General features: G+C 40.1%; 1 protein-coding gene across 1 annotated transcript in view; it reads left to right on the plus strand.

Annotated features, from left to right (window-relative positions):
- The first annotated feature begins 8,527 nt into the window (after positions 1-8,527).
- Positions 8,528-14,035, plus strand: part of ZNF624 (zinc finger protein 624) — a 33,164-nt gene continuing 27,656 nt past the window's right edge. The window contains exons 1-2 of the mRNA XM_034943280.3: positions 8,528-8,649; positions 12,669-12,757. Of these exons, the coding sequence (XP_034799171.1) occupies positions 12,671-12,757 (87 nt within the window). The 5' untranslated portion in view covers positions 8,528-8,649; positions 12,669-12,670. The remainder of the gene's footprint in view (positions 8,650-12,668; positions 12,758-14,035) is intronic.

The following is a 14,035-nucleotide window of genomic DNA, read 5'->3' on the forward strand; positions in this document are numbered from 1 at the left end:
GTAATCCCAGGACTTTGGGAGTCCGAGGTAGGCAGATCACCTGAGGTCAGGAGTTCGAGACCAGCCTGGCCAACATGGCAAAACCCCATCTCTACTAAAAATACAAAAATTATCTGGGAGTGGTGGCGGGGGCCTGTAATCCCAGCTACTTGGGAGGCTGAGGCAGGAGAATTGGTTGAACCTGGGAGGCAGAGGTTGCAGTGAGCTGAGAAGATCATGCCACTGCAATTCAGCCTGGGTGACACAATGAGACTCCATCAAGAAAGAGAGAGAGAGAGAGAGAAAGAAAGAAGGAAGGAAGGAAGGAAAGAAAAAGAAAAGACAGAGAGAAGGAAGGAAGGAGGGAAAGAAGGAAGGAAGGAAGGAAAGAAAGAAGGAAAGAATATCATAGAGTTATGCCCAGACTCTAGTCTAGTGCAAAGCAGAACACCTAGTGTAATATGGTAGTGAGTAGTACAGGAGGACTTCCTGGAAGAAGTGACAACTGAGCTGAATTCTGAAGATTGAGTGGGAGTTTGCCAGGTCTATTGGCATGCTTTTAGCTGCTAGTAACAGACAATTAAAATCACTCCCAATTTTCCCTCCAAAACATTGCCACTATTTTGGAGTTTTCTTCCAGATATATGTGTGTGTATGTGTATCTCATAAGTTTAAAAAGTTTTAGAATAGACCGGGTGCAGTGGCTCATGCCTGTAATCCCAGCAATTTGGGAGGCCATGGAGGTTGGATCACCTGAGGTCAGGAGTTCGAGACCAGCCTGACCAACATAGTGAAACCCTGTGTCTACTAAAAATGCAAAAATTAGCCAGGCGTGGTGGTGGGTGCCTGTAATCTCAGGTACTTGGGAGGCTGAGGCAGGAGAATTGCTGGAACCTGGGAGGTGGAGGTTGCAGTAAGCCCGGATCACTCCATTGCACTCCAGCCCAGGCAACAATAGCGAGACTCCATCTCAAACAACAACAAAAAAATTTAGAATAATCTTGTACATGTTATTAACTTTCATTTTGCATTTAACTTTTTTAAAATGATTAAACTTTTCTCAGCATATTCTCATCATTAAATATTATTTAAAACATTATTTTAAGGTTAGATAGTATTTTATCATATAAATAATTCATATTTACTAGTCCCCTGTTGTTGAACATATATGTATTATTGAACATTTATGTTCTTTCCAGTCTTTCAATATTGTAAATACTTTTTTTCATCTCTCTCTTATTACTGATTTAGGAAAAATTCCTAGATATTGAATTACTAAGTCAGAGCATAAACATTTTAAAGACTTCTAACATATCCAGCCAGATTGCCCTTCAGAAATATTATACCAATTTGTTCCAGCAGTCATGAGAACACACACTTCCCTGAGCTCTTGCCAGCACTTGATATTACATTGTTATTGCATTTCAATCTGTTAATCATTTCTTTTTCTTTCTTTTTACCCTTTTTGCTTGGAAATATCTTCCCTAGCCCAAGATTCAATAAACAATAACTTTTCTCATTTAAAAAAATAATTATCTAATCAGTCTAGAATTTTGGTTTTTGATATAAGAATCGTGATGATTGTATGATATTCTGCCCACCAACCAGAGCAGTGCTGGAGAGGTGCAGAGATGGCCTCCTGTTTCCTGTTTCCTCCAAGTTCTGGGTCTGTGATTTAGGGATCTGCTGCTGAGAGAGGTTCAAAACATCTTCCCACCTTATTTCATGGACTGTCATTGTTTCAAGAAGCAAATTATACCATCAGCTCCAGGAAGATTTTTTTCTACTGCTTCATGTGTTTTAAGATCAGTCCATTGCAACCTGATTCTGCATTCTGCCATCTGATGGGCTTCGTGGTGGGTCATGTGAGGAGTTTCTATCTTTGTCTGTGTTCTAAATTTGCAGGTATTTTATTTAAAGTATGGAAGCAATTTTATTAGAAGTCACTAGCCAAGCTTTGCATTAGGTTTTAATATCTTGTAGAATAAGATTACTTTCCCTTTTTTTGCCTTAAGATTCCTCATTACTCTTTTGCATAACGTTTAATCTCCCATGTGGCCCTTTGTGAAGTTCTTCCCCAGTCCCTCATTTGTCTCTCTGGTATTTTGATTGGCATTTGCATTATACGTATTAATGAGAAGTAATTTGGTATTTTTTAAATGTCTTATTTTTTCTGATCATAAAATTATATGTTCTTTACAGAAGATTTAGAAAATACAGAAAAGTATAAAAAAGAAAAGTATTACCTTTAATCTCACCACTTAAAGGAAAAAAACTGCAAACATTTTGCTGTATGTCCTTTCAGACTTTTTCTTAGTTTATACATGTTTGAGCATGCATAAAACTTGCATTGATATGATTATGATATTTCATCTTCCTATCCAGAAGAATAGAGTATGTCTTTCCACATTCCATTACAAAGAACCAGTTGGATTCATTTATTTATTCCACTGCTAATCTGTTTTTATTAATTCTTGTATTCTACTTTTTGGACATTTCTTTGATTTCTCACTAGTTTCTTGAGTAAAATTCTTTGTTCATTTCACTTTCTTGATTGATAATGAAAGCATTTAAAGATATTAATTTGACCTTTCTTGTAGCTTTGGCTAAATAGAGACAATAAAATCTAGAAACTTCTGAAATAAATTAAACCTAATTTAGAGAAAAAAGGAAAGTGTGCATTTTCTGCAGAGTACAAGGCACAACATATATATTTAAAATTAGGCTGTTATTAATATTATAAAATCAAGTTATACATATATTCCATATCTTATTGCATGCTACCTAGAATTATCAAATACTAACAGCAGGACAAAAAAGTCCTCACTAGTAATTTTAGGTGAGAGTTTGAGGTAAAGATGTGGACATGATATCACATAGGTTTGCTTTCATATCTGTCAAGACCCTAGGTCTGTGATTTTGTGCTTTCTTATATGTACAGAGACTGATTTGTAATTGCAGTGAACTTGTAACATACTAATCTTCCTGCCCTTTTACATTACCATAGAAAAAGCAAAACCCAGACCTAATCAAACTGATAGCTTATTGTATCTCTACCTCAGAATATCAACTAATCCACCAGCAACCATGATGATATGGTTTGACTGTGTTTCCACCCAAATCTCATCTCAAATTGTAATCCCCATGTGTCAAAGGAGGAACCTGGTGGGAGGTGACTGCATCATGGGGGCAGTTTCGCCTATGCTGTTCTTGTGATAGTGAGCAAGTTCTCACAATATCTGTTGGTTTTATAAGTGGCAGTTTCCCCTGCTCTCCCCTCTCCTCATGCCTTATGAAGAAGTTGCTGCTTCCCGTTTGCCTTCCACCATGATTGTAAGTTTCCTGAGGCCTCCCCAGCCATGCAGCATTGTAAGTTGATTAAGCCTCTTTTGTTCATAAATTACTCAGTCTCAGGTATTCTTTATAGCAGTGTGAAAATGTACTGATACAGGAAATTGGTACCAAGAGTTTGGGGCACTGCTATAAAGATACTTGAAAATGTGGAAGCAACTTTGGAACTGGGTAATGGGCAGAGGTTGGAACAGTTTGGAGGGCTCAGAAAAAGACAGGAAGATGTGGGAACATCTGGAGCTTGCTAGAGACTTGTTGAATGGTTTTGACCAAAATGCTGGTAGTGATGTGGACAGTGAAGTCCAGGCTTAGGTGGTCTCAGATGGAGATGAGGAACTTATTGGGAACTAGAGCAAAGATCACTCTTGCTATGCTTTAGCAAAGAGACTAGTGGCATTTTGCTCCTGACCTAGAGATCTGGGTGAACTTGACAGAGATGATTTGGGGTATCCGGCAGAATAAATTTCTAAGCAGTAAAGTGTTCAAGAAGTGACAGCATGAAAGTTTGGAAAATTTGCAGCCTGACTATGTGGTAGAAAAGGAAAACCCTTTTCTGGAAAGAAATTCAAGCCGGCTGCAGAAACTTGCATAAGTAACAAGGAGTCAAATGTTAATTGCCAAGACAATGGGGAAATGTCTCCAGGGCATGTCAGAGATCTTCACAGCAACGCCTCCCATCACCCAGAGGCTTAGCGGGGAAACATGGTTTTGTGGGCCAGGCCCAGGGCTGCTCCTCTGTGCAGCCTTGGGACATGGTACCCTGCATCCCAGCTGCTGCAGCTCCAGTCGTGGTTAAAGAGGCCAAGGACAACTTGGGCTGTTGCTTCAGAGGGTGCAAGCCCCAAGCCTTGGCAGATTCCATGTGGTGTTGGGCCTGCAGGTGCACAGAATAGCTGAGCTTTGGGAGCCTCTGCCTAGATTTCAGAGGATGTATGGAAGCACCTAGATGTCCAGGCAGAAGTCTGCTGCAGGGGCAGAGTCCTCATGGAGAAACTCTGCTAGGGCAGCACTGAAGTGAAATGTGGGGTTGGAGCCGCCATACAGGGTCCCTGCTGGGGGATGGCCTAGTGGAGCTGTGAGAAGAGGGCCACCATCCTCCAGACTCCCGAATGGTAGATCCATCAACAGCTGTACCATGTGCCTGGAAAAGCTGCAGGCACTCAGTGCCAGCCCGTAAAAACAGCCAAAGGGGCTATACCCAGTGGTGCCACAGGGGCGGAGCTGCCCAAGGCCTTGGGAGCCCACATCAGAATGCCCTGGATGTGAGATATGGAGTCAAAGAAGATCACGTTGGAGCTTTAAGATTTAATGACTCCCCTACCAGATTCTGGACTTGCATGAGGCCGGTTGGTCCCTTTGTTTTGGCCAATTTTTCCTGTTTGGAATGGGAACATTTACCCAATGCCTGTACCCGCATTGTATCTTGGAAGTCACTAACTTGCTTTTGATTTTACAGGCTCACAGATGGAAGGGACTTGCCTTGTGTCAAATGAGACTTTGAACTTGGATTTTGGGTTAATGCTGGAATGAGTTAAGACTTTGGGGGACTGTTGGGAAGGCATAATTGGTTTTGAAATGTGAAAGGGCTTGAGATTTAGGAGGGCCCAGCAGCAGAATGATATGGTTTGGCTCTGTGTCCCCACCCAAATCTCATCTTGAATTTTAATCCCCATGTGTCGAGGGAGGGACCTGGTGGGAGGTGATTGGATCATGGGGTTGGTTTGCCCCATGCTGTTCTCATGACAGTGAGTTTTCATGAGGTCTGATGATTTTATAAGTGGCAGTTTCCCCTGCTCTCCCCTTTCTCCGGCTGCCTTGTGAATAAATTACCTGCTTCCCCTTTGCCTTCCATCATGATTGTAAGTTTCCTGAGGCCTTCCCAGCCAAGCAAAACTGTGAGCCAATTAAACCTCTTTTGTTTATAAATCACCCAGTCTCAGGCATTCTTTAGAGCAGTGCGAAAATGAACTAATATACATGAATTCAAATGATAATACTTAAGAGACTCATGTCCAAAGGGTAACAGGAGCAGTTTTAGAACAAAACTAAAATGAAGGATCTAAAGTGCTGTACTGGGTTCTCTTGACTTACCCAGTGAGCAATGTTATGATCTTGGGCAGGCCCCTTTACATTCTGCAATGTGGAAATGAAATGTGATGGTGGATGGAAACTCATCTTGAACCTAATTCCATGGGAAGCATTTAACATTTAACATTTCATCATGACATATGTTTGTTGTAGGCATTTGATACATAAGTTTTATTACCTCATGCAGGTATTTTGCTAAAAGGGGTTTGGTTTGTTTGTGGTTTTTGGTTTGTTTGCTTGCTTGTTTTTTAGAGAGACAGGGTCTCATTCTGTTACCTAGGCTGGAATTCAGTGTTGCAATCCTCACCCACTGCAGCCTTGAACTCCTGGGTTCAAGCGATCCTCCCACCTCAGCCTCTGAGTAGCTGGGACTACAGGCAAATGTCACCATGCCTGGTAAATTTTTTTATTTTTTTTAAGAGATGGGGTCTCACTATATTGCTCAAGCTGGTCTCAAACTGTTGGTTTCTAGCAATCCTCCCACCTTGGGCTCCCAAAGCACTCGGATTACAGGTGTGAGCCACTGTACCCAGGCAAAAGATAACTTTTGAACACCAACTGAGGATGTTACTTACAATGAATCTTATCCTCATTCTCATTTACTTATTTGGACGGAGTTTCCTGCAATTTGTCTCACTATCATCTAGGATCCTTTTTCGTTCTCTAAGTGGGAGATTGTGTCTGGTTTGGGAACTGCAAGCCCTGTTCGGGAAAAGGGAAATAGAACTTCACTATGTTGGTGACAAAAAGCCACTCCAGAGTTCTATGTGGACATAATCTTTTGGAAGGCATGATCAATATAGGGAGTTCCATATGATTACAAAAGTAGTTGGGAGGGGTCAAATATGTGCTCCCAAGAATGGTAAAATATGCTGCATCACAGAACCAATATAAGTTAGCCAAAAATATATATTTTTCTAATTTTTTTAAAAAGGCAGAATTGAAGTACCTGAAAAGAGACTTTTTAAGAGAGACAGTCCTAGGTCTGGGGGATTGTCCTCAGGTGGAGTTTTCAAGATAGGCCGATGAAAATATAAATTTTTCCCTTTACAAAGAGTAGAGTTTTTACTTGGAAATGGAGATAGAACTACTCCATAAGGGTTCATAAGATATCATAAATCCCTGAATCCTAAGGTCCATTTGGTCCAACAGAAAAATAGCGAGTCACAACAAAAATCTACTTACCCAGAGAGACCAGGTTCCTGTAGTTTCCCAATATCACACCCTTGTGCAGAGTCCTTTTGAGGAATCCATTAAGTTCCACTCTTCCCAGACGAAGTCATCCCTTAATGTCACTGATTCCTAAGTATTCCATAACACATTATGATGATACAAATCTATTCATTACCTGGCCCAATGGGAGGAAAAATAAATGTAATGAAAGGAATATTCATGTAAACACAAAATGCTTATGTGGAAGAGAGCTTGCAGGTCACGCAACCAAATTCCCAAGAGGACATTTAAAAATTCTAAGCAAGGATTCATCTAATCTCTGCCTGAACTTCTCCAAAGAATTCAAATTCATTATTGCACAAGGTAGCCTACTCTATTTTCTAAAGCTGTTCGTTGTTAGCATAAAGTTTTACAATCTGAATCAAAATCTATCTTCAAGTAACTTTTAACCATTGGTTTATTATTTGAAGCCAAAAAGCATTAGTTTCTTCCTTCATAGAAGAGTTCTTTAAGAGTTTAAAAATTACTAAATATAAAATGCACACAAAATTGCCTATAACAAATATCACTACAAATTGAACAGTGTACTCCTACCAAAATTAAGAAATAAAACATTACCAATACCTTTGAAGTCACCTGTGTGTCTGTCTTTCCTGGACTTATCCCTGTAGAAGTAATAATCTACCCTAAATATTGTGTTAAACATTTTTTTTTTATAGTTTAACGAAATGTGTATGTTTCTCTAAACTTTCCTGGTGGCTTATTTTACATTCTGTTGTTTGTTGATAATGTTTTTAATTCCATCTATCATGTCCTTAAACATTTTAAATGTAATAATTTTAAATTTTTAATCAAATGAGCTCTGCCTCTGAAGTTTTGGGGGATATATTTCTGCCGTTTATTGTTTGTGCTGATTTTCATTCACAGTGTCTTATTTTATTATTTGTTTTGTAATGTTTAAGTTTTGGACTTCTGTTTGGCTCATCTTCATCTGTGGGGAATGTGAGGGAACTGGGATCTCCAAAAGACATTTGCTCAGTTTCTAATTTCAGAGTGTATTGAATAAATATTTTGAGTAATCTTTTTCACTGGAAATTTCGTTTTATTCCAGTCCTCCTGTGAATATCCTGTTGTTTTGATTACTCTTCAATGCCACTCTCCTTAGAAGATGTACCTCATTCCGTGTGCATTTCGATATGTGGAAGTGTGTTGGGAGGTGGGGTCCCAAATTATTCATTCATTCTTCCTTCGTTTCATTCAGTATGCAAGCAGTCTCCTAAGTAGGCACTCTGAGTGATAAACTCCATGAGATGTAGTTTCTATCCTCAAAAAATACCACCTTTGGTAGGGATAAAGTAAATAGACCTTAATATAGCTCTTGGACGAGCAGCCCTTGAATAAGTGGTCAAATAAATTTGTTGCAAATAAATACTTTCAGTCATTGTGTTTTAAGAATTATCATTTGTATGCATTGAGGAGAACTTCTACAGCTATTTGTCTTCAGAAAGGTTTTTTCTTTGTATTTCGAAGAATTTTGGCCTTAAAATTTCCAGCTTATTTTCAGACATTCATACCCATTCTACTTAATTGGCATTATAGTCATCAATTGTTGTCTCTTCCAACTCTGAGGGAATTGTCATAAAGGGAATTGTTCAGAAATATGTGTTTCCAAGCACTTGTTCACATATTTGTCTGGATTACATCTATCTGTTCTCTCGACGGCTTTCTTTAGTCGCACCTAAATGTTCCAAGACAAGGGTTGTGTCATTATTTGTATCTCTAGTGCTATTGCTTTTGACACATAGTCAAGGCTTCTCAACAGAAGTGTATCCAATTGGAATTTTTTCTCACCCTCGAAGAGCCAATTCCTTCACTAACGCAGACAAAAGGGGCGGGGGGCTCAGGCGCTGAGGATTCTGGGCACTGTAGTTCCGACGCTCCGGCTGCGCAGGCGCAATGCCCTGCCTGGAGGCCGGCACCGCCGAGCCGCCGCCATTGCTGGAAGCGTTCCCGCCCTGCTCTGCGAGTTCCCTCAGTTGTCCTCAGTTCGGTCGCCAGGTACTCGTTGTCCCGGGCGCCTGGCCTCGGTTGCCCGCCGCCCCTCCCTTGGCGCTTGGCTCCCGGCGGCGTCCGGGGCGTGGCCGTTCGCTCTAGAGCCCCTGTCCCTGAGCGGACCCGCCCACCCCTCAGAGGCGATTGGGGCTGGGCCTCCTTCCCGAGTGTGGGTTCGGTCTCCAGCTGGCCTCCCTCACAGGTCGGGCCGCGTGCCCTCTGCGGCCTCCTAGCCCGGGTCCAAACCCGGGAACCCCCTCCCTGCGGGTCTGGCGGCGCTGGGGTTAAAAAGAGCCAGGCGCAGGGCGTGAGCTGGGAGTCGAGTAGGGCGGGCGGGCCCCTGACCCGACTTTCCCGGTCTTCCCAGCCCCGCGCCTTGCAGGCCCTGAGGAGGGCATACCCGAAGTGGGTAGAGGAGAGCAGTTAGGGAAAGAAGGCGAGGTTGGCAGGAACATGTCCGCTCTGGCTTCTGAACTGGCAGGGATGGAACTAGGTTCCACATCGGGGGACCTGCGCTACTCAGTAACCGAGGCAGCTTTTCCTGAAATGTAACATTTCAAATACTGTAATCACCTTTTAATCACTTGTCACTCCCTGACATGACAATGGTATTATTGCATTGGTTGGGAAATGCTGGACTGGTACATGGCGCTGAGATTCTCAGCAAAAACATGGACCCTTCATTATTTCTAAATAACTGCACTGGCCAAGGAAGCAAAACAAGTAAAGTTTCTCCTTAAGTCTCTGGATACGTTTGCAATAGTTGGAAAGACAGAGCTTGTAAATAGGGAAATTATAACTGGGGAATAGTGGCCTAGATATCTTCTGCATAATGACAAAGGGGACAGTAGAAACATATAAGGTGGCTACTGTCATGTACTAATAGCTGATTCGTTGTGCTCAAGTGACTTGCCTGTGGTCACAGTTTTACGGTTGCCAAACCAGGGTTAGAACCTGGGGATGTGGCCAGCCACTCTGGGATTTTATTCCTATTCCAGACTCCTATGTATATGTAGATACTACTTCTTGTCTGCTTGGAGAGTACAGAAAAGCAGAAAGAAGGGTAAACATCACAGCCCCAGGTCTCAGAGGTCTCAGTAGAGTTTTGGGTTACTCAGTCTTTTCTTCTATGCATTATATTTGCACAATTGAGATCAAGCTGAATATATTAAATGTTAAATATTGTTTATTCTAATTATAAAATAAAACAAGATATTTATTGTAGTTTGGTTGTTAAACATATGTTACGAGCATAATCTACATAATCTACATAAAGTATTGCCAAAGAGTTTATTAATATTTACAAAATTTTAAAAATGATGACTCAGCTTACTCTTGATAAATGTTAAAGATGCAGAAAACCATTACTCTAGACCTTCGGAATTGAAAATGCCTTATGTTGCTCTTTGTAGGTCTGCTTTAGTGTTCGGGGGTTGCGGGGGGGGGGCAATATTCTTGGCTCATTTTTTTTCTTTGCAACCTTGTAAAACTTGGGGGTCAGTGTATGGGCTTGGGAGGGAGAGTCAGTTTTCAAGCTCTCTGAAGTAATATGCAACATCATATATGCATGTGCATTATTTTGTGGACAAGGTCAGATTCTCAGATGGGTCCGTACCCCCCAAAAAGTTAAGATTTACTGGTATGCATAGATTGTGTAGTGGTGAGATCAGGGCTTTCAGGGTATCTGTCCCTAGAATAACGTACATTATACCCATTAAGTAATTCCTTATTCTCCACCCCCCCCACTCCTTCACCCTTCAGAATCCCTATTGTGTAACAGGCAATATTTCTTAAAATATTACACTAAAAACATGATATAATTTAACATTATATAATTAACATGTTAACATTATATTAAACTAAATATTTCTTAAGGTGTACTTGTTCAAGCTGTATATTTCTATGCCTCACATCTAGAGATCCTGATTTTGATCTTGGATGGGGCCAAATAATTTCCTTTTTAATAAGCATATCCAGTGAGTTTTTTGCATTCTCAGATTTGAGACCCTTCTAATTATACATGTGGCGTTTTCATTAGAAAACAGGAGAGGAGTCATAATTTTCATTAGATTTGCAAAAGGCTCTATGACAGAAAAATCTAGAGAAACACTGGCATAAGGCAAAACCACTTACTGGTTACCTTGAGGCTTCAATACAGGAATCCCCTCAGACTATTCTTTCTTTACCTCTTTTATCTCCACACTGTACCGCTTTCCTCCCTCAACTTCTCATTGTTTCTCTTCCACCAAAACCTTTTCATTGTGCCTAGGAAAGCCCCAGTGTCATGAAACAGATCACTCTACATTTTTAAGATACTCACTTTTTTTTTTTTTTTTGAGATGGAGTCTCGCTGTGTCGCCCAGGCAGGAGTGCAGTGACACAATCTCTGCTCACTGCAACCTCCACCTCCCAAGTTCAAGCAATTCTAGTGCCTCAGCTTCCCGAGTAGCTGGGACTACAGGCGTGCACCACCACACCTAGCTGATCATTTTGTATTTTTTAGTAGAGTCAGGGTTTCACCGTGTCAGCCAGGCTGGTCTCGAACTCCTGACCTCAGGTGCTCCGCCCGCCTCAGCCTCCCAAAGTGCTGGGATTACAGGTATGAGCCACCATGCCCAGCCAAGATATTTACATATTTTCTTGATTTAACTAACCCTGGTCTCCTCCTTGAGTTAATACATTAATCTGACAGTATATGTTTCAGTATACCCATATCTAGTTAATTTTTATATCTCTAATATTCTTTGCATTCTTGATAACCTTGCTTTATATATTCTTGTTTTTCAGAGAATAATGGTTAAGTACTTCAAGTATCTTTTCAGATGAGCTTCTGATTGTTAGACACTGTAAGGTTAGATTAAGTTCTGCTATGTTTATTGAGCAAAGCTACTGAACGTTATGAGAAGCAAGGTGCACATTCAGGGAAGGAGCAGATTCCACATGTTTAAGCATAACAAAGGCCCTACTTGCAGGACCATATAATTGCTTATAACACTTTTTGTGCAAAAACTTAATACTTATTATGTCACTGCCCTCATGAATAAAGATTCATGAGGCTAGTATTACCATCCTAGAAGAATTTATATTAACAATCTGTACAGTTTGATATCCTACATCAGGCACTCCTGGTTCTTGAACCAAACTCAGCCTCAGCAAGGCCATACATATCATTAGCCAAAGGTAGAAAAGCAGGGCCCAAGCATCCCTGGAAAAGATCTCTGCCACCCTGTTCCTCCATAGGATAAAACTTTTATTAGGTATATACTTTTTTTCAATATAAAAAGACTATAGCTTAATGCTTTGTGCACTGAATTTCATGTCTCTTCTATTATTATTATTATTATTATTATTATTATTATTATACCTGCTTCTTTTTTGTTTAAGTTTGCCTGATATAGAAAGGATAAAGATCTATTTGAATATCAGATTGGGAGGGGTAAATCAAGATTTCCAATATCATTTAAATTTTGAAGTCGTAGTGTTCTCTTTACATGAAACAGATCTCTGAAAATGTTAGGAAATAGACTTCGTGGGAAAGGCAAGAAAAGGAGATTCTTGGAATATTTAATTGTTAGATGAGTAAGTGATTTTGGCAAAGAAAGACTGAAGTATTTTTTCTCATACTTCACACAGCATGTTGATTCAGTGGAAAAGGTATGGGCTTTGGAATTAGATTGATTTGGGGTCATGTATCTGCATGGCCTTGGGTACTTTAATTTTTTTAGGTTCAGTTTCCTCATCTATGGAATGGGAATATTATTCCTACTAGGTTGATGTGAAAATAAAATGAGAAAGTATTTTAAAACCTCCTTGTACAATGGCTAGCCTGTTAGTTGTGACTATAGTTAACAGTGCTAAAATCTTGAGCTCTGCCGGAGCAAGGGTCTTTGTCCCTCACTGATCTTAAGGGTTACTCTTGTGCTTCCTTAGGGAGGTCATGCTCACTTGTATGTCAGGATTCCAACTTGGTGAGTCTGAAATTCCCCAGGCAGGATTGCTTTCCATGACTTATTTCTCTTCCTTAGGTATGTCTTTGCAAGACTCCACTCTTTCCAGAGAGGGGAAACCAGAGGGAGAGATTATGGCTGCTGTGTTTTTCTCAGTTGGACGCCTGGTAAGTTGGGATTCCCTGTTTTTGACCTACTATCTTGGTTTGAGAGCACGTTTACTTTTCCTGAAGGCTTGCGACTTCTCTACTTCCCCCGACACCCCTTCTGGGAACTCAACTAAATAGACCCATGAAAATTGGGTTCACAGTAAGGGTAGTAAACTATGGGACGATTCACTATACTTACTTAACCAAATATCAGGACACATGATCTTTCAAAAAATATCTGAGCTGTCGTTAGTTATGACAGGCATCTTTAATTTTGATATTAAATTTGTATTGTTCCCAGGAAATTTCAGTTATTTATGGGACAGCAGAATGGAATATTTTTCAATTGGAAAATTTTATTTAGGAAATTATGGGGAAAATATATGTACACAAACACATACCCCAGCCCTGATTCACAGGAACCATTCCCCTTGTGCCACTCTCAGTGATCTCTTTTCTACTCATTAAGAAGTGATCAGATTTAATAGATTACATTGAGAGAATATGTTTAAGACAGTGCTTGGCTGTAGGGAATTTACAGTTTCATTGAGGTAAAATGTACAAAAGTAATAATTACATTATTTAGGTGAATAGTAGTTGCTTATCGGTATGATAAAGATGAGTGCTATGTAAAGAAAGAAATGGGATGATAGTGTGGGCTAAACTGGTCATAGAAAGTTCGTAAGGATAGTTAGATTTAAGCTGGTACTGAATTACAAGTGAGATTTTAATTGTCATAAAGTATTTATGAAGATAGTTCAGGTGAGAAAGGGGTTTAAGGGCAAGGCTTCAGAGGCAGAGAACAGTGAGTGAGCTTGTGATTCAAGTTGGAAAGTTGTGACAGATAGGGCTGGAAATTAGATATTTAAGATGAATCTTTTAATGTTTCCCTGAAGACATTTAAATGTGTGTGTGTGTGTGTGTTTGAGTGTCCTTGGGATTAGTATTAATGTGATAAAAGCTGTGTTTTAGCAGTGACTTTAAAATAGATTCAGAAGAAAGAGAATACCAACAAATATAATTTGTTATAGTAATGATCTGTAATAATCCGTGATTGTGGTCTTTTATTCTTTGTAGCCAGAATATGTAACATGTAAATAGTCCTTAAAAATACCCTTGAAAAGATAAATAAAACCAAAATGTTGCCCTTGATCACCAGGTATAACCATATTTGTCTAATCGTGTATCACGGGATCAACCCATCTCTATCAGAGATTGAAGATTCACATCATCATTAATTTTCTGGAATCTGAATATTTGTGCATTTTTAGACAAGATGTTGAGGGAGAGTTAGCA

This window comes from Pan paniscus, chromosome 19 (genome assembly GCF_029289425.2).
Source record: "Pan paniscus chromosome 19, NHGRI_mPanPan1-v2.0_pri, whole genome shotgun sequence".
Taxonomy (NCBI): Eukaryota; Metazoa; Chordata; class Mammalia; order Primates; family Hominidae; genus Pan; species Pan paniscus.